This window comes from Diadema antillarum, unplaced genomic scaffold, assembly GCF_040938485.1.
Source record: "Diadema antillarum isolate AM-2024a unplaced genomic scaffold, OU_Dant_1.0 scf00000128, whole genome shotgun sequence".
Classification (NCBI taxonomy): Eukaryota; Metazoa; Echinodermata; class Echinoidea; order Diadematoida; family Diadematidae; genus Diadema; species Diadema antillarum.
The window spans coordinates 162,501-190,150 of NW_027271017.1; the positions used below are offsets into that span (position 1 = coordinate 162,501).

Below are 27,650 nucleotides of genomic sequence, written 5' to 3' on the forward strand. Positions count from 1 at the left end.
GCAAAATATGTGATTTTTTTTTTTTTTTTTTTTTAGAGTTTTGGTGTTGGAAGCGGTGGATGAAGCGAGGAGACTACTAGAGGTTATGACGTCATGTGTGGACAATATAAAGAAAATAAAAAGGGAATTCCACAAACATTCACTTTTCTAGCATAATGACAGAGCACTTGACTAACCGCTTTCAAAAAGCAGGGGAAATAATTGCTATTAAATGTCAGTTCAAGTTGATGGAATGTGTTATTTTCATGAAAAATCATTTTATAGTTTTTGTTGTGGAATTTTGTAAGTACGACGGTATGTGTTTAAAAATGAATAAAAAAGAGAAATCGCTGACTTTAAACTTCATCCCGTTTAACTGCCTTGCTCACTACATCCACAGACACACTCTTCTATAAGCATGACCTGACCAACTATAAGGTCTATTTCTAAAGACTACAGTGCAAAACACAAACGTCCCCCAAACACGAGCGAGTAGAGTCTCCTTACAAGTCGTATACGTATGCCTCAGTTGTCACAATTTCCTCACACCACATATAATCGCTACAGAAAACGTATTCATCTTGTCTATAGCATGTCCTGCGATGGGATCTTCATATTCTACTCCTTTTCCTCTTAGTGGTCTACAGATTGACAATTAAAACATTTGATTGTAGGAACTCGGGTAGAGCGACAATCATGGTCCGTAGACATGGAGCATGAATCCGGAGGTTATCTTTTAATTACACGTACGTATACGCGAAGCTTGTATCCATCACACAAACGGGATTGGGCACTCGGGGCACAATGGCAATGCAGTATACAAACATTTCACAGGCTTGTCGATACACACTTACCTGACATGATAATATGACGGCGATTTTTGGCCCAGTTTTCGAAGCAATACTAGAAATACAAAAACGAAAGTACATGCATTAGCATGGACTCAACAGAGCTGTTTCAGCGCTCTCTGCGTGCACGGTACAAATGCTGGTAACCTGTCACAAACAAGCAATGGAGTCTGTACAGACAGAGAATCTGCGGTGTATTGAGTGCCGAGAATCGGCTGCTAGCAGCGGTTTAACACACTGGGATGGGCGGATGTCAAGCGTGTTCCCGCGAATTAGTCTTCGTTTCCAGACACATTCAGGAAAATTTGCCTGTGGGTATTTCGATCATTAAAAAACAAAACAAAAAACAACAGCAACAAAAAAACACACAATTAAAACAAAAACCTAACGAGCTTTTACTGATTCAATGAGGTTGGATGCTACATAGAAGTCTCAAACTAGTTGAAATACTAGTAAACAAATTCAAAGCTGACTTCTATTTTATTCAAATCCGAGGTATGGTACTTTGGGCAAACGAAAATACATAAGTATTTACATTAATGCCATGGGCTGTGTATCGGCAGCCAATCGTAGAATTGTCGTCGACAACTCATGAAAGCCTATTAATGGCCACATTATTGATTCATAAATTATTTTATCTTCTGCAGTGAAATATACACGTGAAAATATGACTTTAAGGATAACCACTTGAGATGAAGCATAAGAAAGATGCATGAAAATCTGTGCAACGGAGAAAATATCACTTCGCAAATTTCTTCTTGAAATACACATTCCCGTCATGTTAACACACACACACACACACACACACACACACACTCACACATTTTATTTATCTGCTAATTTTAATCATAATCTTTATTTGATATCTTAACTTGTACATAACAAAGAAAAAATAATCTTGAATGTACGAGTATAATTATAAACAATATTCAATCGACAATGATTATTAATCAAACGATTAAAAAAAATCAAACGGCACATAGCCCGAGAATCACAACCTACATCTTAAATTATCTATACAGAAACTTTACTCGTACGCACACACAAAAGATACACACACAAACACACAAACTTCTTAAAGTCAAAAATTCTTTCAACCCAATGAAGTACAAAAAAAAAAACCATAGCCAATGTGCACAAGCTATTTTATATCTGGCATATTATTTGTCTTTTCTGTTACTTGAATATTTCCCCCTTCCCGTTTGGATATCCATTATCTATTTCAAAATCACGATATGCATCTGCATATCTAAACAAAGCATTTTATACAACAGTGTTGTCTGAGGAAACGCCATTTTTATGAAATGCTAGATTATGTATCTCGGCGAATTTTCTTTTGTTATGGTATACCATGTACTTTCTGTACGTGTTGTACTTATCGATGTCAGGTTATCCAGCCTGCTCTATACGATGAAAACACTCGGGTCGTCTAGGAGGATTTCTTTTTCTTTCACAATTTCATAATTATGTGCAACGTATTATGTCGATGCAAAGTTACAAAAAATTCTCATTTTGGGAGATTTTTCCGTCGTCGTCTATGTCAGGGGCAATATCCCAAAAGGCATGATATGACAGAATATTTGGGCAACATTAACTTTCGAATTTCATGATACACTGTATATATATATGTTGATTAGGTTGTCCACGCGTTGGCAAGATAAAAAGATAAGTAACAAAATTGGAACAAAGTTCATATGCTGTATTCACCAACGGTTTATTTCTGCACACAAATTTTCGAGCGTCTCGCCCTTTCTGTATCAACACTTGAGAAAAGGCGGCGAGACGCTCGGAAATTTGTGTGCAGAAATAAACCGTTGGTGAATACAGCATGAACTTTGTTCCAGTTTTGTTACTTATATATATATATTTGTGAATATTGTAGATTGTATATAGAGAAATTAATCATCAGATAAAATATTGGTTTATGTCTTGGTAATTGAAATAAAAGGGTGGAAAGGAGACGATTTTATTTTTACTTTATTTTTTCTTAATAATAACAATAAAAGCAATTCTGGTAATAATATCCATAACAAATATCGATAAACGACAATTTTGACGATAACCACCAAAAAAAAAAAATGCACACGTCCATTTGAGGCTGTATTTACTATTTTAAGGTTTTGGTGACATGGATTGACAAAACGATGAAATTATGATTGACTTAACTCTCTACTAGTAGCCCTTTTTGTATTGCATACAAAATAAAGTCATCACTACGTGACGCGGGAAAAGAAAAAATCTTCCTGACGCAGTCCTGTGAGAAAATAACAACAGAGAAAGGTAAAGAAAGACGAAAATACCTGATTTAAAAAAAGAAATCATATCAACGTACTTACAAAGCAATTCATATACATGAATACTTGTTGGAAGGAGATTACATGCTATACCCGTATCACTTAACAGGAAAGTTAATATAAATGCACTTCTTTCTGTCTGTCTTTATGTTGGTTGTCTGTCTGTGAGTCTGTCTATCTCTCTCTCTCTCTCTCTCTCTCTCTCTCTCTAGGTCATTCTGTCTATCGCTGTCATTGAAAAGAAAATTGAATTGAATTTACCTTTTTTTCATATTTCACAAAATAAACAAAACATAATATATAGTACATGATATTACTTGCCTTGCCTCTTTAAACTCATTTTATTACCATTGCCTCTTTATGTTCATCGTCTCCTATTCATTTCTCATATAGTGGAGCGGCATAGCTTGAAAAATTAGAGGAATTGTGCATTTTATGATAAAAGCACCAAATTTCGCACACATGTTGACAATGACATTTGAAATAAATTCAGATATTGGGCCATCGTAAATAGCGCCCTCAGCGGCCATGGTAGCCATTTTTCAAAATGGCTGCCATAAATGCCATATTTCGTAAAAAAATTCAAATTTCAGAAGGGAAAATCAATAAGATTTTGCAAACGAGTGGGAAATAACATTCAAAATAAATTTAGATATTGGGCCACCGCAAATTGCGCCCTCAACGGCCATGGCAGCCATTTTTCAAAATGGCTGCCATGAATGCCATTTTTTGTAAAAATTTACAAATTTCAGAAGGGAAAATCAATAAGATTTTGCAAACGTGTCGGAAATAGCATTCAAAATAAATTCAGATATTGGGCCATCGCAAATTGCGCCCTCAACGGTCATGGCAGGAATTTTTCAAAATGGCCGCCATAAATGCCAGTTTTCTTAAAATGTTACAAATTTCAGACGGGAAAATAAATTCAGATATTGGGCCATCGCAAATTGCGCCCTCTTACGGTCATGGCAGCCATTTTTTCAAAATGGTCGCCACAAATGCATTTTTTTTTTGGCAAAAAAATTCAAATTTTCACAAGGGAAAATCAACAAGATTTTGCAAACGAGTGGGAAATAAAATTCAAAATAAATGTAGATGTTGGGCCATCGCAAATTGCGCCCTCAACGCCAATGGCGGCCATGTTTAAAATTGGCTGCCATAATAGGGCTCACACCCATAAATATTTCCCCATAGGGATGTGTGTTAAAAATCAAATTTCAAAAAATTCTGTGAAACAGCTGGGAGAAATGAGGTGTTTCAGCTTCACTAACCTGGATAGGTTAGATATACCCTTTCATCCATCAAATTCTCAGGGTGGATAATTCAGTTCAAATTCTGTCCAGGGGTCCGCAAATCCAGACTACGAGTTCTTATCACTCAAAAAATCACCCATTTTCCGTACACGTACCCAATGAAATATAGTCCCCTCAAATTCCACCAGAAAAGCTTTCATCTTCCAACCAAAATGCAACTTGTAGAGGAATTCATACTCAATATCTACAGCTATTCAGTTTTTTGCCAAACTACATCATTGATTTTTAATCAATTTTTTTCTTCATTTATTTTGGTATCTTTGGTACGAATTTGTGAAGGGGCCTGGGGCATTCCCTTGTATTTACGGGTGTGAGCCCAATACCACCTTTTTCTCCGAATTAACTAATTCCAGAAGGAAAAGTCAAGATCTTGCACTCGATTTAAAAAATTCGTTTGAAATATATCTTGCGCCTATATATTACATTATTGTAAGTAGCTCCCTCAATGACCATTGCAGCCATTTTTCAAAATCGCCACTATGGATTCCATTATTTTTTATTTCCTGATTTCACAAATAGAAGAGTCAATAAGATTTTGCACACAATTTGAAAATTATATTTGAAATAAATATTGTATTAGATTACTATAATACTACCCTCAACGGCCATGGCCGCCCTATTCCAAAATGGCTGCCATTGTCATAATCATTTTGTTTTACAAAATGGTAATTTCAGAAAGAAAAGTCGACAAATGTGTACATAAATTGAAAATCACGTTTAAAATCAAGCAATATATCTAGATTGCATTAACTCTAGGAATTGTTCCTTCGCAAATTTTTAAGAAGAAAAAAATTGCTTATAATAGTAATTGCAACCATTTTCTAAAATAGCTGTCATAGATGCCATTTTTCTTTTATGAAGATGTCCTAATGCCGGAAGAAGACAATAAACATTTTTTGCTCAAGTTAACAATTACATACAAAGAAGTTTAGACATTGAGCCACCATAAACTGAGTTCTCAATGGCTATTTCAGCTATTTGTCAAAATGGCTGCAATACCCTCTTCTTCTTCTTTTTTGTCGTGAAAATTTGCTTAACTTCAGAAGGAGAAGACAGTAGAATACTCACAGACATTATATAATCTGAAATATGGTGTTAAAGAAATCATCTGAGGAACAACTAAAATAAACAAGGCAAATGCTTAGCGATTGAATATCTCACCAATGATGAATGCATATCTTAGGTGGCAAACATGAAGATTTTCCGAAAAAGAGTAATATGAATATCCAGGGATAATGGCGCCATTCATTAACTTTGACACTAACACCATTATCATTGAATATATGGGACTATATGACGTGTATCTATTCTAAAATGTAACTTCCTAAATAATTATTCTTAAGACAGATACGAAAAAAATGGCCTTGCACTTTACGGAAAAAAAGCTAATTTACTTGCTATGCTTCCATAAAAAACATGCATTTGATATCCATATACTGTTAGCCGTCACACGCGAAATACTGCAATTAGAACTAAACTGAAAACATGAATTTAGAACTAACCCATCAATGAAATCTTTTTTTTTTAAATCTAAATTTCTTTGAACACCAGATTGCATTAGATATTATGGCTGTTTAGCAGTATTCTATTGCTTTTTTCTTCTGGAATAAGCAAATAAAAAAAAGAGTGTGTGGAAGCCATTTTGACAAAGAGCTGCCATAGCCCTTGGGGACGATGTTTAAATGGAGACTCAATATCTTCATTTCAAATTCAAATTCAAACTTGAATTCATTTGAATGTCTTTTGTCAATTTGCATAAGAAATTGAATTGTCTTCTTCTGGCATCATTATATTTTCAAGAAATAAATAGCAACTATAGTGGCCATTTGGAAAATGGCTGCCATGGTCGTGGATGGTGCCATTTGTAATGACCACAGATATTATTTTCTTTTGAATATGACTTTAAACATATGTACAAATTTCATTGATTTTCTCTCTGAAATTCGCAAATCTTTCAACAAAAAAAGAAAAAAAAAGAAGCGGACATCCATGGTGGTAAGCATGGCCCTTGAGGGCGCCTTCTAAGAAGACCTTATACTTGAATTTATTTGTGAGCATAATTTTCAACTTGTTTACAAAGTCTTATTGACTTTTCCTTCTGACATCAGCAAATTTTTGCAAAAAAAAAAAAAAAAAAAGAGGGAGGGGGCATCCATGGCCGCTGTTTTGAAATTTGGCTGGTATGGCTGTTGAGCGTGCACTTTTGGATGGCCTACTATCAAATTCAATTTGAATGTAATTTTCCACCTTTGTGGAAATTCTGATTGACGTCTGCAACACTTTACGAAAAAAAAACAACATTCATGGTGGCCATTTTGAAAAAATGCTGGAATGGCCATTGAGGGGGCAATTTGCAATGGCCCAATAAGTTTACTTTTGAATGTAATTTTCAAACTGTTTGCAAAATCTTGTTGGCTTTCCCTTCTGATTTAATAAATCTTTTCGAAAATATAGCATTTATGGCGGCCATTTTGAAAAAAATGGCTTTCATGACCGTTAAGGCCGCAATTTCTGATGGCCCAATATCGAGATTTATTTTAAATATCATTTCCCAATTTTTTTTTCCTTTTGAAATTAGCTTTTTTTTTTTTAAAGGAAAAAGTGGCACTTATGGTGCCCATTAAAACAAATGGCTGCCATAGCCAACGAGAACGCAATTTTCAATTGCCCAATATCTGGATTTATTTTGGATATGATTTCCCGCTTGTTTGCAACAAAAAAAAAAGAACAAAAATGGCTTTCCCTTCTGAAATTTGCAATTTTTAACAAAAAACGTATTTATGGAGGCCGTTGAGGGCGCAATTTCCGATGGCCCAATATCTAGATTTATTTTGAATGTAATTAACATTTATGGGCAAAATCTTATTAATTTTTCCCTTCTGAAATTCGCAAAATCATCGAAAAAGTGGCACATTAGACAGCCATCTTGGCACATTAGACAGCCATCTTGAAAAATGGTTGTCATGGACGTTGAGGGCGCAATTAACAGTGGCCAAATATTTAAATTCATTTTGAATGTAATTTCCCACTTGCTTGCAAAATCTAACTGGCTTTCCCTTCTGAAGTTAGCAAATTTTTTGAAAAAATAACATTTATGGTGGCCAATTTGAAAAAAATGGCTGCCATGGCCGTTGGGGGCACTATTTCCGATGGCCCATTATCTAGATTTAATTTGAATGTAATTTACCATTCGTAACCAAAATTTTATTGACTTTTCTCTCCTAAAATTAGCAGATTTTACGAAAACATGGCATTTATGGCAGCCATTTTGAAAAATGGCTGCCATGGACGTTGAGGGCGCTATTTACGATGGCCCAATATCTAAATTTAATCTGAACGTGATTGTCAACCTGTGTGCGAAATTTCGTGTTTTATCACAAAATGCACAATTGTTCGGCTATGCCGCTCCACTAATAGGAATAATCATGACTATAATTTTATGTTTCAGAGACGTGCTATGTAGAAGGTCCGATATGCCTCGTCAACAACAATGAAAAACTCGTATGCAATTTGATATACATTTGGTCTACTGTCATGACTGTGCGGAGGTTGTAAAAACGATAGATATATTAACATACGATAGTGCATGTCACTACCTAATGCCCTCGACTTTTTAGGTAATACATTGTCTTTTACATGCAAATATTTTCCCCTTGGATAACATCAACCTCCTCACAGGATAGCTTGGAGTATAGGCCCCTAACGTCCACTCAGCGACAACTTCTTTCTTCTTCTTCTTCTTCTTTTTTTAAGAGCACGAGTTTGCATTGGCATCCTTGAAAATGCAATTGCTTATTGAGTTGTTTGTCCTTACACTTGTCGAAGGATACACGCAAGATGCAGAAGATAATGAAGAACTCTACTTTAACAGACTGACTGTTTACAAGAAAAAAAAAATGGACGTGACGCTGGTACAATGTCTGTTTGCAAAGGGAATGCATTACTCGTTATTTAAACCCAAATCTTACTCAGTTAACGCATTTCTGATGAACTATGTTCGGTCCATACTCTTCATATTCCTCTCTCCTAACCCACATCCCTTCCATTCTAGCTATCGATGCCATGATCGATCCACCAATCCAGACTGCTGCGTCCCTGTCGTCTGCCGGTTTCACAGTGATGTTCACCGCGGCCGGTGCCAACTCGGCCAACTCCTTCCTCAAACGATCGGCGAACCCTTCAAACAAAGTCGAGCCACCGGAGAGGTATATGTATTTGTACAGGTCCTTTCGGCAGTCCACATCGCTCTTCATGATGCTATCGTAGATGAGCTCATGAATGCCCGGGCTTGGGAGACCGAGCAGTGAGGGCCGAAAGAGCGGCTCGGCGACTTGATATCGTTCGCGGCCAAGTTTGATAAACTGGTCATCGCCGTACTCGTAGAAAATCGGAGAACACTTGTCGGAAAGCGTCTGGTGTTCATAGTCCATTGCAACTGCGCCGAATTTCTCTTTTATTTCTCGAAGCAGTTCTCTGTCAGCTATGTAAGACGGAGATAAGAACAGGCACGAATGCGTGAGGGAGGTTTTGCACAATTATAATGAAAAAAAACTCTCCTAACGAAAATCCGAGTATTTTACTCATTAATACTTAAAGGGAAGGTAAACCCAAAGAACAATGTGGATTGAGTGAAAGCAGCAACATTTATATAACACATCAGTGAAAGTTTGAGGAAAATCGGACAATCGATGAAAAGTTATGAATTTTTAAAGTTTTGGTGTTGGAACCGCTGGATGAGGAGACTACTAGAGGATATGACGTATGAGTGGACAACAATACAAAGAAAATATAAAGGAAATTCAACAAAACTTCACTTTTCTAGAATTATGAAAGAGCAATGGACCAACCGCTTTCAGAAAGCAGGGGGAATAATTGCTACCCTTAACATTATGTCAATATCAAGTTGATGGAATTTGTAATTTTAATGAAGAATGGATTTTTGCAATTTTTTTTTCATATTTTCTTGGTATTTTTGTCCACTCATACGTCATAACCTCTAGTAGTCTCCTCATCCAGCGGTTCCAACATCAAAACTTTAAAAATTCATAACTTTTGCATCAATTGTCCGATTTTCTTCAAACTTTCACTGATGTGTTCTACTAATGTTGCTGCTTTCACTCAATCCACATTGCTGTGGGGTTTATCTTCCCTTTAACCATAAAACATACGATCTTTTTTCAATTCAATTTAATTCAATTGAAATATTTCATTTATTTCCATCAAAGCAGAACAAGAAACATGATTCAAAGCAATACAAGTTGTCAATTCGGCTTTCATTCATCTGATAAGGACAGTTCGTCGAATACAATGTATAAAGTATATGCACGAATGATATTATAGAAAAAAAAAGAAACAATGTACATTTTGTCATGGTAACAAGAAATACAATGCTCCGCAATCCTTCAACATTGCGTGACTCGTACGTCAAACTTGGGTGATGTTCGCTATTCTATCGTTAATCCGAAAATGAAAAGAAGGTGAGAAATAACGAAATTTATTTTTCTGATTAACGAACCTTCGGAATAAGGAACCTAATTTCATTTCCGAATTAACGGACCTTTCGGAATAACAAGCCTCCGAATTAATGATTCTTATTTAGAATTAGAATTAGAATTCTTAGGTTAGACACATATGAGTCGAAATCAGGGCCCCGTATCATAAAACTTGCTGTTAATAACAAGTTACGATTAGTTGTTATAAACTACTGAAATCCTTGCATCTGATTGGCTGTGAGCAAATTTGTCATAAGAATGTGGCAGTTGTCACTGATAACAAGTTTTATGAAATGGGACCCAGGTCAAATGCATGGATTCCTACACTTACCTGTCGTTGTGAATGAGTATCCCTGATTGCTGAGCAGCCTCATCAAGTAATCCGTTAGGTTTCTTCCGCCGAAGTCTACCCGCTGCACGCCGCGCCGAATGATGTGACTTTGGTAGATTGGCATGACGTCAATGACACCGTCGCCGATATCGACGACGAGGAGCGAGGTCGTCCCGGACGAGAAGTGGGATAGGACGGCTTGGTTGGCCACGTAGAAGGCAGTCGCATTAAACTTCTCAAACATCACCTGTTGCAGTGAAGGAGGGATTTGGATTATACATATTATTTACAGGTCAATCGCGTGGTAACGACGTAACACCATATCGGTGAGGTGAGAATTAGACCAAAAAGACATGGAAGCAAAACCAACAAACAAGAATCACAAAACTTACAACTTTTTCTCACCCGACATGGCAGCACTAGGATACCAATTATTCTTACGCGACATATTTTCAGTGCAGAGATAGCGTAGTTTAGCTCCAACGACTGAAAAGACACCACGACCTTCTTCAATGTTCATTGCATGTAGTTTGGAGTATCGTTCCATGAGCTAAAACTGTGTGGACAATCAATTAACGATGAATTACGGAGCACTCACTAAAGAGTGGGACGCTAACTTTTATGCAAATGCAGTGTGAGGGATTATTTATAATGGTTGTGTAGATTAAAAAAAAATTAAAAGGCAGTTGCTGTAACAACTTTTTTTTTTTTCTACAAGCAACTGACAGTAAAGTAAGAAACCCACCTGTGCCATCTTTTCCCGGTTGGCCTTCGGGTTTAGCGGTGCCTCCGACATCAAGATCGGGTTGAGGTCGGGGGAGGCGTGGAGCTTGTTGCTGAGTGCATAGGACCACACCTTCTCCATACCGTCCCAGTCGGCCACGATCCCGTGCTCGATGGGGTAGCGGATGCTGAGGAGATCTCTCTTTCTCTGGGCGTGGTCTCCAATGTACTCGCCCCTTGATAACGGCACCTGTTGAAGTCGGCAAGACAGTAATCTTATATGGGGAAAGTCAAGTTGGTGAACAATCTCATTCCTAAACGTTTATGCGTCCAGGAAACAACAACAACAAAAAAGTTATCCTCAACGTAGCATGATATACTATAATAATGAATCACATTGGAATGTGCGATGACTTTCTTTACCCATGGGACGCATGAACTGCACTATCACAATGCGTGTCCGGCCGGAAATGATTAAGCAAGGCTAAACCAAGAGACAAAAACCAACCAAACAAAGCAAACCAGCAAACAAATAAAGAAAAAAGTAGTAAACAAACACACATGAAAGTAACTAAGTAAAAAAAAAATAATAATAAATAGAGAAATAACAGACATTTGGCTCGTAACTAAGTGCTTGAAAATTATATTTCGGTAATATTGTAAAATAAGTATGTTCAAAGCCAGAAAGATTGCAGCACTTCAATTGATTTTATGGGTTAGAATTAGGTGCACACGGTTTAGAATATTCCACGAACTTGCTTACTGTTTCGCAATATTGCACATGTTTGCTAAGTGAAATTGATTGATTTTTTTTTTTAGGGTAGTGTTCATTATCTGCATCATTATCAAAGTACAGGGTGCACTCTTGTACTCTTGTATACTTTACTGGCCAGACACTGTAATTTATATCGGTTTAAATACTCGGCATGTTCTGGAATCAAGTCTTTGGATCAAATTGTCAAACAGTGGTATTCACCATGGATAATGGTTTCCCGACGACGGACGAGAACACCGCCACGCAATGATCTTCGCCAGCAAAACCCACCCGACACGTCCCGGATCCGTTGTCGATGACGACGGCGGGGAAATCAAAGCCGTCGACTGGGTCAGCCATTCGGTTCTAATATTTACCTCAATTTGTTGGACATGGTACTGCAGACAATGAACACAAAAGAAATTCAGAAGATAAAATAATGATATTACCTTCTCCTGAGCATCTTTATCCTTACATGTCAAGCTGACAGGTCAGATGTAGCATCATCATTGTCATAATTATCACTATTGTTATTACTATTCGTAGTAGTAGTAATAGTGTGTGAGTAATACTATATTCAGTTAAGTACTAGTATCTCTAGCAGTAGTAGTAGTAGTAGCAGTAGTAGTAGTAGTAGTAGTACTATATAGTAGTAGTAGTAGTAGTAGAAGTAGTAGTAAGTAGTTGCAGTAAGTAGTAGAAGTAGCAGTAGTGGGGGCGGATCTCGGAATTACTTTTTTTTAAATCTTTATTTCTTGTGTTTAAAGCAAAAAATAAAGAGAAGACGTGAGCCCGGCGCACCCCCCCCCCCCCCCACTCCCGCCTGGATCCGTCACTGCAGTATGATAGTAGTAGGCCTAGTAGTAAGTGGTGATGGTGGTATTAATATCATTAGTAGTAGTAGTAGCAGTAGTAGTAGTAGTAGTAGTGATAGTCATAGCCCCTATTGTTGTGTAGATAGGCTCTATCTATATGTTTAGCACGAATTATAACCAGTACTGGCAACAAAAACTAGTGTTTACATTGCTAGTTTTTTTAAATGAAAAAGTCTGCAGTATGCACTACCTGTTCTACACACTAGAAAAGTGTATTCCAATGGTATTCTGATAATAATGGTGAAATATCTGCAGCCTACACTCCAGTTGATGAACCCTATAGTTGGTTTGGTTGGTTTGGTTTTATTTCCCGTCATAAAAAGCATACAAATGAAATAACTCTACAAAGATACAGAGTTTACAGAAATGCAATGTTATACAAACTATACAAACAAGACAAAATTAATATCATTAAACAGTACGAGCATAAGTTTACAAACAGAGAACCTAAGCAATAATAACAAAGACAAAGTGATAGATGAGATAGTGGAAAACGGCTGGAAAACCCATATTCAGCGACAGTGCATACACTGTCGGGTTGCTTGGTAAAGTACACGCGCTATGCCATATTTCGAGCAAAAAGCAGCTTATTCTTCCGCAGTTTACTATCCTTTGCATAGTTGGGAACCATTAACATGATTAAATCGGTCCAACTTTGTCCACACACACTGCCTATGAGACATCACAATGTCATGTACATGGTTCAGTCACCACTGTTCTTGTGCATTTGACCTGTAGAACAATATTCTAATAGCCTTGGACTTGTTCTGTTTTTTCTTTTTGTTGTTGTTGATGTTTTCTTCCGCAATACTTCCGTTGCGGAATCTTTGCCTATATCGACTACAACAGAGTGTGACTCCCACCGAACTGTGGCCATAATATAATTGCAGGGTATTTCTATGTACCCTCAAGTGCATAATGCATTGTATTTCTCTTCCTTTCGTTTCACTGTCGTTTCTCTTTCTCGCACGATTACGATTTGGATTAACTTCACCTGCCTGTGATAGTCCACTGCCAGAAAACAAAAAAAAAAAACATACATAAACAACTAACCACACACACACATTTCTTTTTTTTTGTATTTGCCAATTTTTATCTTTCTTTCTTTTTAATATGAACAATAATAATATACAAAAGTTAATCGCAAAATAATACAGATTTCATTATGACAACATAAATTCCATATTGTCAATACAGCGTATTACAAATGAAAAAGGAAGAATTTGTATAAAAGAGGGATGAAGAAAAAGCAAATACATCAAACAGAGGGGAACACACACACACACAAACTGTTGGTGTCCCTCTTATTAAAAAGAAATAAGGTAGTACATGTATCTCTCTGCATCTCGTTTATTTTTTGTCTGTCTGTCTGTCTCTCTGCTTGCATTTTTTGATATCTGACTTTCTGCTTTTGATTTTTTATCTCTAAATTTCTCTCTACTAAAGGCTAATATGCAAACATACAAAATACAGTATTTCATATTCTTTTTTTTTTTTCAATCTTTATTTCAGTATTTTGCTGATGTTTGAAACTCTTGAGTTACACGAGGCGTGCTTATATGCCTGACCCAGGACATGCATCGATATTGCTGCCGCCATCAAGTTACTTCTAACGCCCATTATGATGCACCATACGTTATTATTTTTCTTGATTAAAAAAGGTACAAAAGGGTTAATCTCTATTTGGCACCACAGAGCACCAAAAAAAAAAAAAAAAAAATACCCCAAAGGATTATATGCATCCTCCTTCATAACAAATACACAGCCTGATTATATGACATCCGATCATACCGGCGCCGTTCAACCATACACCGTCCCATCATGCAGTTGAAGACCTGAATATAAGAACGACCAAGTCCAATTTTTGGCCAAATTCAGTTTGACATGGGAAATTGTAGCTTATGCATGGACTCATCCTGCGTATAAATGATAAATCCTAATTACCCCCGGAAGTGCCTGAAATGAATGAGTTAAATCTTATATTAATGTAAGAATGAAGGACTTGGGTCATTCTTACATTCATATTATAGCGCCCTCTCTCATCCTTCTCTCATCTCTATAGCAGAATATCATGTATATGAATCAAAGAACGATCCAAGTCCACCACACAAAATGGCCTCTCCACAATTAATGTAACTGTTAATTGTCATAATGATATATGTTCTAATTTGTGTATACAATGTTGCCTTCCCATCACAGTTAAATAGAATATTATTGGACAAATAAAAAAGATATGAAGTTTTTTTTTCGGTTACTCGAAAAGGTCTTCCATGGACTTAGGTCGTTCTTATATTCATATACTCAGTTGTCACGTAGACCATCATAAGCTGCCCAATCACGGATCATGTGATCATTCATCGTCCAATAAGACCGCCTGATCCGCGAGCAGTTTACAAAAAAAGACTTCGTTTATTCTGATACACATGCTTACTTAAAATGCATTAACATTTTTTTATCTACCGCGACCAATATGATAATTGGCTAGCGTAAAATTAAAATGATATTGCACTTTTTTTTTCGTTCTCTCTCTCTCAGTCATTCTCCGCATCAACTTTTGTTTGGCATAGTTTTATACATTTCCAACGAGCTGTATTTGCCTTTACCATATAAAGAATACCTTGAGATATTAACTAGATGTCATAAATTTTGTATAGAATTAAAGCAGCTCTGAAAAAGATCATTCTAAACTTCCATTTTGTTCATTACTCTTGACCATTCTTGTTTTACTGCCACAGTTGCAGTATCGCACAGATGCCATCTTTGAAAAAGATACACAATTCCACCATATATTTTGGCAGATGGCAGAAGTTCTGTCCTCCCCTTTCTCCTCCGTCTTCCCACATCATCACTGGTATAAGGGGGAGAGACAGACACAAATAATCTATTGATTCAGAGAAACATACGCCAACAGGTGATTTTATACATACAAGTGCAAAAGAAAATGCATTGATATTTCAATTTCACGAACCCCGAGTTTTTCAAGATACATCCGCCTCCTTTTCAAAACTGTACTCGTATTGTTCAGTTTTCAACATGCACTAATTGACACATTTCATGTGGATACTGTTCGGTCCGTATTCCTCGTAGTCTCTCTTCGTGACCCACATCTTTTCAAACCTCGACAGAGAGGCGAGAACAGAACCACCTATCCAGGTGGAGATTGCTCTTTCGGGTCGGGACACTACATGCACTCTCATTTTAGGAGACACCATGGCGGATATCTCCTGCCGGAGTCGCTCCGACAACCCTTCCGTCAAGGAGGCGCCCCCGGAGAGGACGATGTTGCAGTAGAGATCCCTGCGGAAGTCGATGTCGCACCTGTCGATGCTGCGCTTTACGAGTTCGTGGATGCCCGGGTGATCGAGCCCAGCAAGTCGGGGTTGAAAGAGCGGCTCGTTGGCGAGGAATCGCTCCTTGCCCACGGTGACGCTGTCGCCGTTCAGAAGGGCATGATTCTTCTCAATCGAAGTTGAGCTGGAAGAGGTAACCATTTCGTCTTCGAAATCTAGTGCGACGTAGCCAAAAGTTTCCTTTATCTCCTTGACAATCTCCCACTCACCTGTAATGTTTGTGAATGAACGAAAGGAGAGAAATATGTATCCTTTGTTCTACTATTGATCTATTGTCATGCAAATTTCATTTATGTGCATAATTGTGACATCACGAGGAAACCTACAAAATATCAATTCCCCTTTTCCAATAGTTCATAAACAAGAGACCCGCGAGTCTAGCGCTCACCTGAGTATCGCAAGTTCACCTTTCACGCATTCACTAATCTAAATTATTCACAGCTCTACCAAAATTTGACCAGGCATTCTCAAGTAGAAGATTAAAATGTACAATAAGGGCCCAAATTTTCTACGATTCCTTAATTTGGAAGGATTGGGGCCCCCTGGGGCCCTCTGGGTGGGGCATGGAGCCCATTTTTATAAATTAAGATCCTGACCCCCTAGGGATGCTACCTGCCAAGTTTGACGAAAATACATTATGAGGTTTTCAGGAAGACGATGAAAATGTACAATTCAGGCCCCCATTTGGACCTTCCCAACGCCCCGCCCCCAAGAGGGGCACCCCTGGATCTCCTATGAACAAACTTGAAACTACAGTCAGTAATGTACTCACTCATAATGATACTAATAGTATTATCTTAGCTCTATAACTTCTGATTCTAGAGAAGATTTTTAAAGATTCCTTATCTGGGGGTTTGGGCCCTCCCCCCCCCCTAGGGGGCCCCCTGGGTGGGGCATGGTGCCCATTTTTACAAATTGAGATCCTAACCCCCTAGGGATGCTACCTGCCAAATTTGGTGAAAATGGGTCATGAGGTTCTCAAGAAGAAGATAAAAATGTACAATTAAGGCCCCATTAGGACCCCGCCTCACCCCCTCCCCTGGGTCCTAAAGGGGGCACCCCTGATTCTGCCATGAACAAACTTGAAACTACAGTCATCAATGTACTAACTCATAGTACTAACTTAGCTCTATCACTTCTGGTTCTAGAGAAGAAGATTTTTACAGATTCCCTAATTTTGGAGGGTTTGGGCCCCCTGGGGGCCCCCTGGGTGGGACATGATGCCCATTTTAACAAACTGAGTTCCTAACCTCCTAGGGATGCTACCTGCCAAGTTTGAGGAAAATCGGTCCTGGGGTTTTCAAGAAGAAGATGAAAATGTAAAAAGTTTACGCACGACGCACGACGCACGACGGAAGACGGACGACGCACGACGCACGACGGACGCCGGACGAAGGGCGATCGCAATAGCTCACTTGAGCCTTTGGCTCAGGTGAGCCAAAAAAGGACCACCACTTGCGCAGAATGTTGCTATTCCTTTCTTTTTTTTTGGCAGCTAGATAATGTTAACTCCTGTTTCTAAATGACTTACATCATTCAATCATAACCTTGTCATTATACGAAAGTTATAAGTTACATCTTGCATCATTCAAAATTTTAATCCATGTTTACAAACTGCTCAAATGACCTTAAGTTTTTCACACGCTTTACAACGGAAACATCACCTCACCAACGTTCAAAAATTTTTTTGAAGCACGTGTTGATTTGGACGTACCTATCTTGCATCTTATCGATCAATAATTGGCAATCCTACATGATAACGTCATTAACTCGGCGTTCAGACGATCCCCCTCTTCGCGGGGAGCGCGTAGAGAGATTGTATCTTTGTTACGATCGACCGTCCACACGTGTCTTGATATCCCCCGCTGAACGGGGGACAAATCACGGCTAGGCACCGTATGCGCGTACAAAATGGCATTTTGAGCATGCGCACTTAGGAGGAAAACAGCTGCATGAGCTGCGCGCTCTGTCCCCCACCAGAATTTGTTGCCGGGCTCGACAAGCTTTCCGGGGGACAGGAGAATGTCCCACCGAGCGTCCACACGATGGGATTGCCGGAGGATGTCCTGGCAAACGGGAGATTCCCCTCGCAGCAGGGGATCGTCTGAACGCAGGGTAAAACAACGAGATCGAAAATATCTCATACCCGAAGTCGAGAACGAATATTCTCCCTGGTTAAGAAGATTCATCAGGTGATTCGTCAGATCTCGTCCACCGAAGTGAACACGCTGAACGGCTTGGTGGATGATGAAGCCTTCGTAGACGGGCACGATGTCCATGACGCTGTCGCCTATATCGACCACGATGTCACACGTGCGACCAATCCCGTAGTGGGACAGGATGGCCTGGTTGACCACGTGTACGCCACACACTCCAAACTTCTCAAACAGGATCTGTCATGACGTCATTCAGTTGAGAATGACGTAAGCATTGAGAGGGGGACAAGTATAGGTAATTTTCTTTATCTTCTTTCTGACGTCATAAATCTCCTGTGATATTTCGTAGATGGTTCCAGAATTGACCAATGTTTTCAGTCTGAAATTCACGGATTCTTAAAGGCGATCATGAATAGTGTGCGTTTCCATTTATAATCACAAAGAATTTCAATTCTTATGGTTATCATTTCATTGCAAAAATGACCATCAAAATGGAATTTAGTCGAAAATGATGTTCGACGATAATAATTACGGTCGTACACCATTTTCCACTCAGTTCCATGTCATTGCTACAATGAAAGGATAACCGTGCAAATCAAAATTCTTATTCTATCTGTTGATAATTGGTCCGTACAAACTCCACTAATCTAATTCCTGTTTGTTTGATGGATACAATTTCATGTCTTAACTTCTGTATTGGCATTGTATATATTTTGCGTGGATTAATCTGTGGGTGTATGTACTCCAACTAAGCTTAATCTGAACTGCTTATACCCACATGCTCAGTTTTATACATACGCCTACGACAAGGGAAGGGGAAAGGGTTCACGCACAAACAGAGCGGATTTTATACAACAGTGTACGGCACAAGTCGTGCGAAGACTGGTAACTATAAATGCAGCTGAATCACACGTTAAAACGGAGGTTCAGAAGAAAACATTATGTAATAATGATAATAGTTAATAACACTTGTGCAATAATGACGTTTCTAAACGCATAAATTATTTGCTAGTCAGCTGAAGAAACCCGGAAAAGTTTCGATGAAGGTCTTTTTTGTTGTTGCTTGTTAGCTGATGAAACCCGGAAGTGGCACCAGAAATATAAACTGCCCCCCCCCCCCCCTCCAACACACACACACTGTTAAAAACTTGCCGCCGGCCGTGTGTACTAAGATGTGCTAGTCGAGATGAATTTAGAAAGTACCTGCGCCATTTTGGCTCGACTGTCCCTTGGGTTGAGCGGTGCGTCGCTGAGTAGAACGGGAAGCTGTTCGGGATCCACGCCGAGTTCGTGGTCGAACGTGTGACGCCAGATCGTCTCCATGGCGTCCCAATCGCTGATCATGCCGTGGTCGATGGGGTAGGTGAGGTTCAGGAGATCTCTCTTTCTCTGGGCGTCGCTCCCGACATACTCCCGAACTGGTAGTCGACTCGGTTCGAGTGACTGTACAGATGGCTAAATTGTAGTGGTTATGACAATATGAGGTGAAGTTCGTAAATCCAAACATCAAAATCTAATATCATTCGTTGATCCAAAAACGAAGAGGTGCGTACTATCAAACCTTCGGTATTACAAAACTTCAGATTAACGATCCTTGCAAATAACGACTTTTTTCATTTTAGGATTGCCAAACCTTGGGAACAAGCCTTTGAAAAAAAAAAAAAAAACGAACCCTATTTTCATATTCGGATTAACGGGATAAGTTGATTTACCGAACCTTCAGAATAACGGACTGTAACCGATGATATTTGGTCTTATTTAGCAAGGGTAATAATTCAGTATTATTACTGCTCTCAGAAAGGACCTTGTAATTATCATTGACGCGTACAGCATTGTCAGGTATCCATGCATACATGGGACAAATGATTCCACAACTCTAATATTTGATGTGACTGCAGTTAGAGAGAGTTGTTTATTTCACCTGTTTCTTCAGCTTTCCAACGACGGATGAAAATACGACACTTGGGTAGTCATTCCCTGCTAGCCCTGCTTTCAGCACGCCTGACCCGTTGTCGATGACCACGGCGTTGTTCACCTCATCATCGTCATCATCCATGGCATCTCATCCAGGTCTTAGCTACCGATGCAAGAAACAAAAAGAATAATATTTTCTAGAACAGAGATGTTCCCTAAATTGCTCGGTCCCTAGTCTAACTTTCTTGAATCAGGGTTAAGAAAACAAAATAAAACAGAAATTAAGCAAAACTAAACTTAATTAAACTAAAATAAAATCGAAGAGAAGAAGAGAAACAACAATGACAACAAAAGCAGCAAAACTGCGTCATTACCTTCGCTCCGTTTCCTTTGCTCCGGCATAAATCATCAAACGTTTAGTGAACTATTGTAAACAAAAAGTAAAAAAAAAAATCCAAGGGTTTGTAACCATTTTCATCAAGAGAAGGAGGTTCATTTAGCAGTAGTGAGTAAAACTGATCACGGAAGTAGAACCGAGTAGAGTCAGTAGTTGCTGTGGTAGTTTGGTATTTGCAGGATGTTAAGGGTCAGCAGTGACTGGAGCATGCGTTGAAATATTGATGATTTCTAAGTATCAGTATTATCGTTACTACTCCTATTATGCTCATCTTATTACTATCATGATGATTATTATTATCTATTACTAATTTCATTAGCAGTATTGTTATCATTAGAAGTACAGTTAGTATCAATAGCAGTAGTAGTAGTAGTCGCAGTCGTACAGTAGTAGTGCATTTTAGTAGGAGTGGTCGTTGTTGATGTTGTTGTCGTTGTTGTTATTGTGTTTTTAACATTGTAACTGGTGGGAATAGTGAGTTTCGTTACTATTTCCTGGTTTTTGGTCTCCTCGGAATTCTTGTTGACATATTAGTCGCTCGACAAGGAACACAAAGATGTGGATGATGTGATAGTCGTGTACAATGTATTGAGTCGTTCACCTGTGTCCATTGCAGCGTTATCGCTGTCTTGTAGGGGTCGTTTATACAGACGTACAGTATACATTCTCTGCGATGTGGTACATTTGCAACGACAGTCACTCAAGTGTACCAGGGCCGGCGGAACCGGGGGGGGGGGGGGGGGGGACTGGAAATAAATAGAAAGATTGAAGTGTGAGCGCGGTAAGGCCTTTGTGTGTTGTTGTTTTTTTTATGCTTGTAAGCTGATGAAACCGGAAGTGGCACCAGAAGTCTGAAGTACCCCCCCCCCCCCATCCCCCCTTTTGAAAACGGGGCACCGGCCAGGGTTTGAATGTCGAGAACGCTTTCAGATTCTAACACTTTTTTTTTTTTTGGCAACAACGCTTTTGCTGATGTGAGAAATATTTATTCCTTCCATGACTTATGTAGGCCTACACATACAGAAATAGAAGGCATGAAGTCAGCGTGATATCATGACACTAAAATTTATTTCATTAAAGATCTCATCAGATGCGAAGAAATACTCTAAAATTTAATATAGGCTGTTACAGGCTGTTACAGTCCAGTCATGTTGCTTCGCATTGAAACCCAACAGTAGTTTTGCTACAGTTTTACACGCTCCTTTGTCGTTTTCATAATACAGACCCTGATAACAAAAGACTACGCCGTTTGACGTTGCAGTTGACTGCTCGGCAAATTCACAGCGGGGTAACCTTCACGAGCACATAACTTAGTCTCAATTTCAGACTCATGTTAGAAGAGGATTAAGTCTCTACAAAGGATGAAATATGTGCATATTCCGTGTATACTTTATGCACGTATATGAAATTATATATTTGATATAAATACGTTTATATTTCTTTTTCTGCTATCTGGCTTAGGCAGGTGTTTGTTCTTTGTGTTTTTGTTTTTTTTTTTGGTTCACAAACTTTCAATGCATATTCGAGTTTCTATAACAGTTATAATATTTACTGTGATTCTAACTGAGGCATATTGGCATATTCGCGTAAAATCAATTGAACATGGCTAACCTGTACTGATTAACCACATTGCAATGTTAATGCACAGATTTGTATCTCAAATGATTTACGCACTTTGGCAACCATCATAGACGTCCATCGTATTCGTAATGGTAAAAGTTACATCCAAATCGGACAGTAAATGTTCAGTCTGGATGAAAATGAAAAAAATACAAGGCTTTTTGGTGAATTCTTGAAAAAACAAACAATCAAACAAAAAACTCTTGAATAAATACTTAGTGAGTTTAGCAAATAGGTCAATAATAGACTTGCTGGGCAATGAAATCATAATAACATATGCATTAGCGGTTGCTACTTACATAAATTTTTTTAAATTCTTGAGTTCGACTTTTATGAAACGTCTTCCAATATGTTGTTGTGTTTTGTAAGTAGTGTATAATTACATTGAACATTTTGCGGAACTGTAATTTGATGATGTAGTACCTACCCGTAGTCTAATACATCGACGTCGTTCGATCTTGCTAGTCTGCAGTTGGAGATGTCTTCTGCACGATAGTTAGGGGCCTTCTCAGAAAACGGGCAACACTCACATTTTTTTTTTTTTGTTCTCCAGAGAAGGAGAGTGTTAATTTCAGAAATGATGACGTCAATCTGCCTTCATAACGTGAAGGCCCTATTTCCTGACCTGCACTCAGGGACCGCATGGGGAAATCCGAAATAAAACGTAATCGTGTCTCATTTGATTTCATGATTGTTTGTCTTCGACCTTCCTTGTGACATTAAACACGTTGTTGCCATGCTGTAAAATGATTATGTAACATAAATTATGGATAAAATACTAGGGACCAGCTTTCCAACAGCTATATAGTTTCTGTCATGTTTGTTTGTTTCACTTCCGAATCTACACGGAGAAATAAGTTTCTTTACAACTTGATTCGCTGATGCCACGCAACGTTCCCATGACAACGCACACTAGAACAGCTGGCATTTCTTGTGAATGAGGCTCGCTCCGTGTTCTAGGTATTCCTGTCTCGGGATCCAATTGTCCTGAAAGGGGATTGAGCTAGCTAACTTTGACCCGCCGACCCAGGCGGAGTACTCCCTCTTTGGTGGCGCGATGACATTGACCTTGATTCCGGGCGGGGCAAGAGCTGAGAGTTCCTTCTTCAACCTCTCCGGGAACCCGCAGATCATCGTCGAGCCGCCGGCGAGGATGACGTTGCCGAAGAGCAGCGGACGGATGTCGGCGTCGCACATCATGATGCTGCTGTAGACGAGCTCGTGAACGCCCTGGTGGTCGCTCTCGATCAGCTTGGGCTGGAAGAGGGGTTCGGCGGCTCGGAATCGCTCGCTGCCGACAGTAATGTCGTGACCATCGGGGAGCTCGTAGGAACTGTTGACAGATTCTGGAGCGCTCGCCGCGACTTCCGTTTCGCGGTCGAAATCGACAGCGACGTAGCTCACTTTTTCCTTGATTTCACGCACTATGTCATGCTCGGCTGCAGATAAACCAGTAGGCAAAATAAATTGTCGTTTCATCACTTTTTTTTTAAAAAGAAAACCCGACAGAAATATCAACTTCATTTATCATATAAGGGAACCCAAACCCAAAGAGCAATGTGGATTGAGTGAAAGCAGCAACATTAGTAGAACACTTCAGTGAAAGTTTGAAAAAAAAAATGGACAATTGATTCAAAAGTTATTTATTCTTAAAGTTTCGGTGTTGGAACCGCTGGATGAGGAGACTACCAGAGGTTATGGCATATGAGTGGAAAACAATTATAAAGAAAATGATAAAATAAATTCAACTAAAATTCATTTCTCTAGCATAATGAAAGAGGACTTGACTACCGCTTTCAGAAAGCAGGGGTAAAAACAGTATCAAGTTGATGGAATGTGTAATTTTCTGTATATTTTCTTAATATTGTCCACTCATAATACGTCATAACATCTAGTAGTCTCCTCATCCAGCGGTTCCAACACAAAAAAAAAACATTAAAAATTCATAACTTTTGCATTGATTGTCGGTTTTCCTAAAACTTTCACTGATGTATTCTACTAATGTTGCTACTTTCACTCAATCCACATTACTCTTTGGGTTTGGGTTCCCGTTTTAGTATCAATTTGACAAATAATCATCATCTTTCCCATTGAATACTTTCCTTACAACACTGTTCATGCCATAAAAATCAAGAACTTCGCTGTTTGAAAACAAGAACATCTCAAAGACAGGTCAATTACATAATCCCTCTCGAAGAATGTTTGAGTTGCTTACAAAATAAGAGAAATAATCGACAGATGTGACCCTTTTGCGAGCATGCAACAGGAACATGAGAACATCATCTCCCTCAGGAACGTACCTGAGGTAACAAATGAAAGGCCTCTCTTGTTTAAAAGGTTCTGTAGGTAATTGGTCAAGTCGATTCCTGCAAGGTCCATTCGCTGGACGGCGTGGACGATCGCCTCGCCGTCGCGGACAGGGACGACCTGGCACACGCCTTCCCCGATGTCGAGGACAAGGGAATCTCGTTGACTCGCCAGGACGGCAGCGTTGGCGAAGAAGATCCCAGGCATGTCATGCTTCTCGATCATCACCTGATTGTCGAGAAGACGATTGTCCAGTCCAGATATGTGAAAGAAAACAAACGATATAAATCACGTAGGAATGAAAACGTTACTTTACACTTGTCAAAGATTTACACTTCTCAAAGATAACTTGACTGCATTAGAAGGAGCCCATGTTCTGTCATTTTACGGATTATTTGAAGGTGATTCAAGCAGCATTAGTTAACGTAACTTAAATGAGCAAAACACTTCGACAACATAGGGAAAGAATGAGAGACGGCAACAGCACAGAAATAAACCGTCCGGTAACTTCTTTGTGTGTATGTGTTTGATTGTTAAATTTTTATGTTTCATTCATACTTGATCAGGTACAAACAAAATGAATAATTTCTGAAATAATTACACTTTACTTAAAAAGCTAACCCACATTGTCGAGGCATGACAAATGAAAAAAAAAGGTACGTTTAAAGGGTGCAAGTAAGCTGCCTCCGTAGAGCAGGCATTGGGTAGGGTTATTTGGGGGTTATCATTCTGAACGACAGTGGCCATTCTGATACGAGCAACCCAGAATTTTGCTAATGGAAGAGTCGCGTCACGTTACATCTTGTTGCTTGGACTCGAGTCAAGTCTACAGGCTATTAAAGGTCGTATTATCCAAACGTCACGAAATTTTGCATGATTAAAGAATAATTTTACGGTAATGGTATACATCTCAGAGTTTTCAAAAAAGGAAAAGAAAAACTAACACCTTGTTACTTGGGAACACGCTCGTCATTTGTACAGGAAATAACGGTGGGAATTTCTTTCGGGTTCCGAATAAATTCATTTGAATCTTTGGTACTTCTCCACGATAAAGCAGTTTCCAGTTTTATCATTCTGAGGAAAAGTCTTAGTTACCTACCACAACAATATACCAGCTTTTGAATAGAATCTTGGAGCTTTTAAGGTTGCAAAAGGGACACACAGGCTTTAAACACAGATGTCTTACCTCAGTCATCTTTTCCCTTTGTGACTTGGGATTGAAGGGAGGTTCCGTGAACAAGGTGGGATGCTCTTCGGGACAAGCTCGATGACTGTTGTAGAAAATACGACCCACAAGCTTCTGAATATCATCCCAGTTTGTGACAACCCCGCGCTGGACGGGGTGCTGAAGGTCGAGCAGCCCGCGTCTCTCTAGCGCTTCCTCGCCGACGTACCGCAGCTCGCTATAGTACACCATACTTGGCTGGATAAGCTTTATCAAAAAATAAATTAAAAAAAAATGACATGAAAAGTCCGACAGAAATATATAAGACTTGGATTATAATGCGAGAAGACTTCATAATATCTAGAAATCGAAAGGCCAAACATCGGAGTCTTAATAGTATAAACTGATGGAAATACGGATGAAATATGAAACAAGGATTCCATTAAGTTAGAAAAAAATCTGATTTGTTTTTCCTCGAAACGTCACCATCATCATCTACGGTGTGGCATTACATTGAAACCGAGCGATCTTGCAGAGTAAGCTTCAGGTCGGCCTTTCTTTTGTAAAGGTGGATATATTAACTTTGAACAAACTTGTCTTCCCCAGCTACTGTTCTTGAAATAATGATGATGATCATAATTGTCTTAGGGGCACAAATCATAGTTGGTATTGGATAGCACATTCCACCACCCCAACCCGCATGATTCATGCGTATGAAGGCATTTGTAACCATCTTTGATGATATACCACACAATGCCAAAGGTACTTGCATTGACATCTTACCTGGTGCTTTGGCCTTCCAGCAAGGGCGGGGATAGAAGTTCGAGGTTCGTCTTCACCGGCGAAGCCCGCCTTCCACTGCCCCGACCCGCTGTCGATCATGAAGCAGCTGTAATCGAGTTCATTCATCGTGATCGACTCTGGTATCGCAGCGTTAGCAACTGTACGGCTTCAGACCGCGCTTTACTGCGGAAAATTCAAACGGGTTACACTGCACGTCACCTTACCCCTTGCCGTAAATACCGAAACATCGCTGATCATGGATATGTTTCCAGAGAACCAACTTACTTATGCAAATTATTGCTCTACGTGACTCTCCCTAGTTGATGTTGTTCCTGGTGTTGTATAAGATTGATTGTGTATCGTTTCTTCAATTGAAGTTCTGAATCAATACTGTGCCACAGTCACGAAAAATTGACAACCGAAAGTATACACATGCAATCAGACAAAACCAGTACAGATAGTCCTCTTGATACACTCAACAATGCGCTGTTTTAGACAGCACTTGCTAAGGACAGTTCAGCTCATCCTCTTGTATTGTTCTACCGATGGGTCTTATCACCACCTCAACGTTAAGGTTTCTGTTCTCAAGAGAGGTAGGCCCTAGTGTGGTTGAAATATCTTGTCTAACTCGAATTCGAATCCAGGGCCTCCCAGCTAATAAGACAGAGCTTTATTTAGTACATGCGTCGTACACTATCACTGTGCTTTTACGATCTCTCTTCGTGGAAAAAAAATGAAATAGCTGTGAAGATGCTAAGTTCGAGTTGTATGGAATGGATCCAAAACTGAAATCCATTTTCTAATATTCTTGTTTGTATCCTGATGCTGTAGACAGTCGGCTTAAATGTGTAGTATATCCGTGTCATATATCAGTTTTCTTTCACGGGAGATGTTTTTTTTTTTTTTTTTTTTTTTTTTTGCTATGGGAGGGGGGGGGGGGGGGTGACCCACTGACGATCGGTGAGTCATGACAAGCAGAGGGCCGTACGTGTGCGAAGAGATATAGGTCATATTCAGTTGTTCAAGATATTACAAATGATCGACACTGTCCATGCTGCTGACAGGATCCAGCGAGGTTTAGTAGCAGCTATGCAGTAGTAGTAGTAGTAGTAGTAGTAGTAGTAGTAGTAGTAGTAGTAGTAGTGGTAGTAGTATAGTACACTGTAGTAATATAGCAGTACTTCAGCAGTTAGCAGTAGTAGTAATAGCTATAGCAGGCCACTAAGTACAGTAGCTAGGTATACGTTGGTAGAGGTATAGCAGTAAAGTTAGCAGTTGTAGTAATGTCTGATGTATTTACATTATGAATACAATATTACACTATCATGACTATGTACCTTGTTTTACCA

At 39.1% G+C, this 27,650-nt stretch overlaps 3 protein-coding genes across 3 annotated transcripts; all 3 read right to left on the reverse strand.

The window, feature by feature from the left end:
- Positions 1–8,402: 8,402 nt before the first annotated feature.
- LOC139720453 (actin, plasmodial isoform-like) lies at positions 8,403–12,094 on the reverse strand. The gene is made up of 4 exons (XM_071631811.1): positions 11,957–12,094; positions 11,003–11,230; positions 10,258–10,504; positions 8,403–8,914 (listed from the first exon to the last, which is right to left on the reverse strand). Exons 1-4 carry the CDS (start codon positions 12,092–12,094, stop codon positions 8,403–8,405), a joined length of 1,125 nt encoding a protein of 374 aa, XP_071487912.1.
- A 3,341-nt stretch (positions 12,095–15,435) lies between these two features.
- On the reverse strand, positions 15,436–20,554 carry LOC139720388 (actin, non-muscle 6.2-like). Its single transcript, XM_071631752.1, has 4 exons — positions 20,037–20,554; positions 19,319–19,570; positions 18,106–18,352; positions 15,436–16,168 (listed from the first exon to the last, which is right to left on the reverse strand). Exons 1-4 carry the CDS (start codon positions 20,169–20,171, stop codon positions 15,648–15,650), a joined length of 1,155 nt encoding a protein of 384 aa, XP_071487853.1. The 5' UTR covers positions 20,172–20,554; the 3' UTR covers positions 15,436–15,647.
- Positions 20,555–22,211: 1,657 nt separating this feature from the next.
- On the reverse strand, positions 22,212–26,427 carry LOC139720454 (actin, non-muscle 6.2-like). The gene is made up of 4 exons (XM_071631812.1): positions 26,302–26,427; positions 25,540–25,785; positions 24,347–24,581; positions 22,212–23,485 (listed from the first exon to the last, which is right to left on the reverse strand). The coding sequence occupies exons 1-4, from the start codon at positions 26,425–26,427 to the stop codon at positions 22,959–22,961; spliced, it is 1,134 nt and encodes a 377-aa protein (XP_071487913.1). The 3' UTR covers positions 22,212–22,958.
- Positions 26,428–27,650: the final 1,223 nt, after the last annotated feature.

Bases quoted from the DNA above. Each gene is read 5' to 3' on its own strand.
- LOC139720453 (XM_071631811.1), bottom strand. From the start codon at position 12,094: ATGGCTGACCCAGTCGACGGCTTTGATTTCCCCGCCGTCGTCATCGAC. The intron at 11,231-11,956 runs GTGAATACCACT...CGACTTCAACAG, and splicing joins TCGGGAAACCATTATCCATG to GTGCCGTTATCAAGGGGCGA. The intron at 8,915-10,257 runs GTAAGTGTAGGA...CGTCTTACATAG, and splicing joins ATACTCATTCACAACGACAG to CTGACAGAGAACTGCTTCGA.
- LOC139720388 (XM_071631752.1), bottom strand. From the start codon at position 20,171: ATGGATGATGACGATGATGAGGTGAACAACGCCGTGGTCATCGACAAC. The intron at 19,571-20,036 runs GTGAAATAAACA...ACTACAATTTAG, and splicing joins TTGGAAAGCTGAAGAAACAG to CCATCTGTACAGTCACTCGA. The intron at 18,353-19,318 runs GTACTTTCTAAA...ACGTCATGACAG, and splicing joins GTCGAGCCAAAATGGCGCAG to ATCCTGTTTGAGAAGTTTGG.
- LOC139720454 (XM_071631812.1), bottom strand. From the start codon at position 26,427: ATGAATGAACTCGATTACAGCTGCTTCATGATCGACAGCGGGTCGGGG. The intron at 25,786-26,301 runs GTAAGATGTCAA...TTTTTGATAAAG, and splicing joins CTGGAAGGCCAAAGCACCAG to CTTATCCAGCCAAGTATGGT. The intron at 23,486-24,346 runs GTACGTTCCTGA...GTTTATCTGCAG, and splicing joins CCTTTCATTTGTTACCTCAG to CCGAGCATGACATAGTGCGT.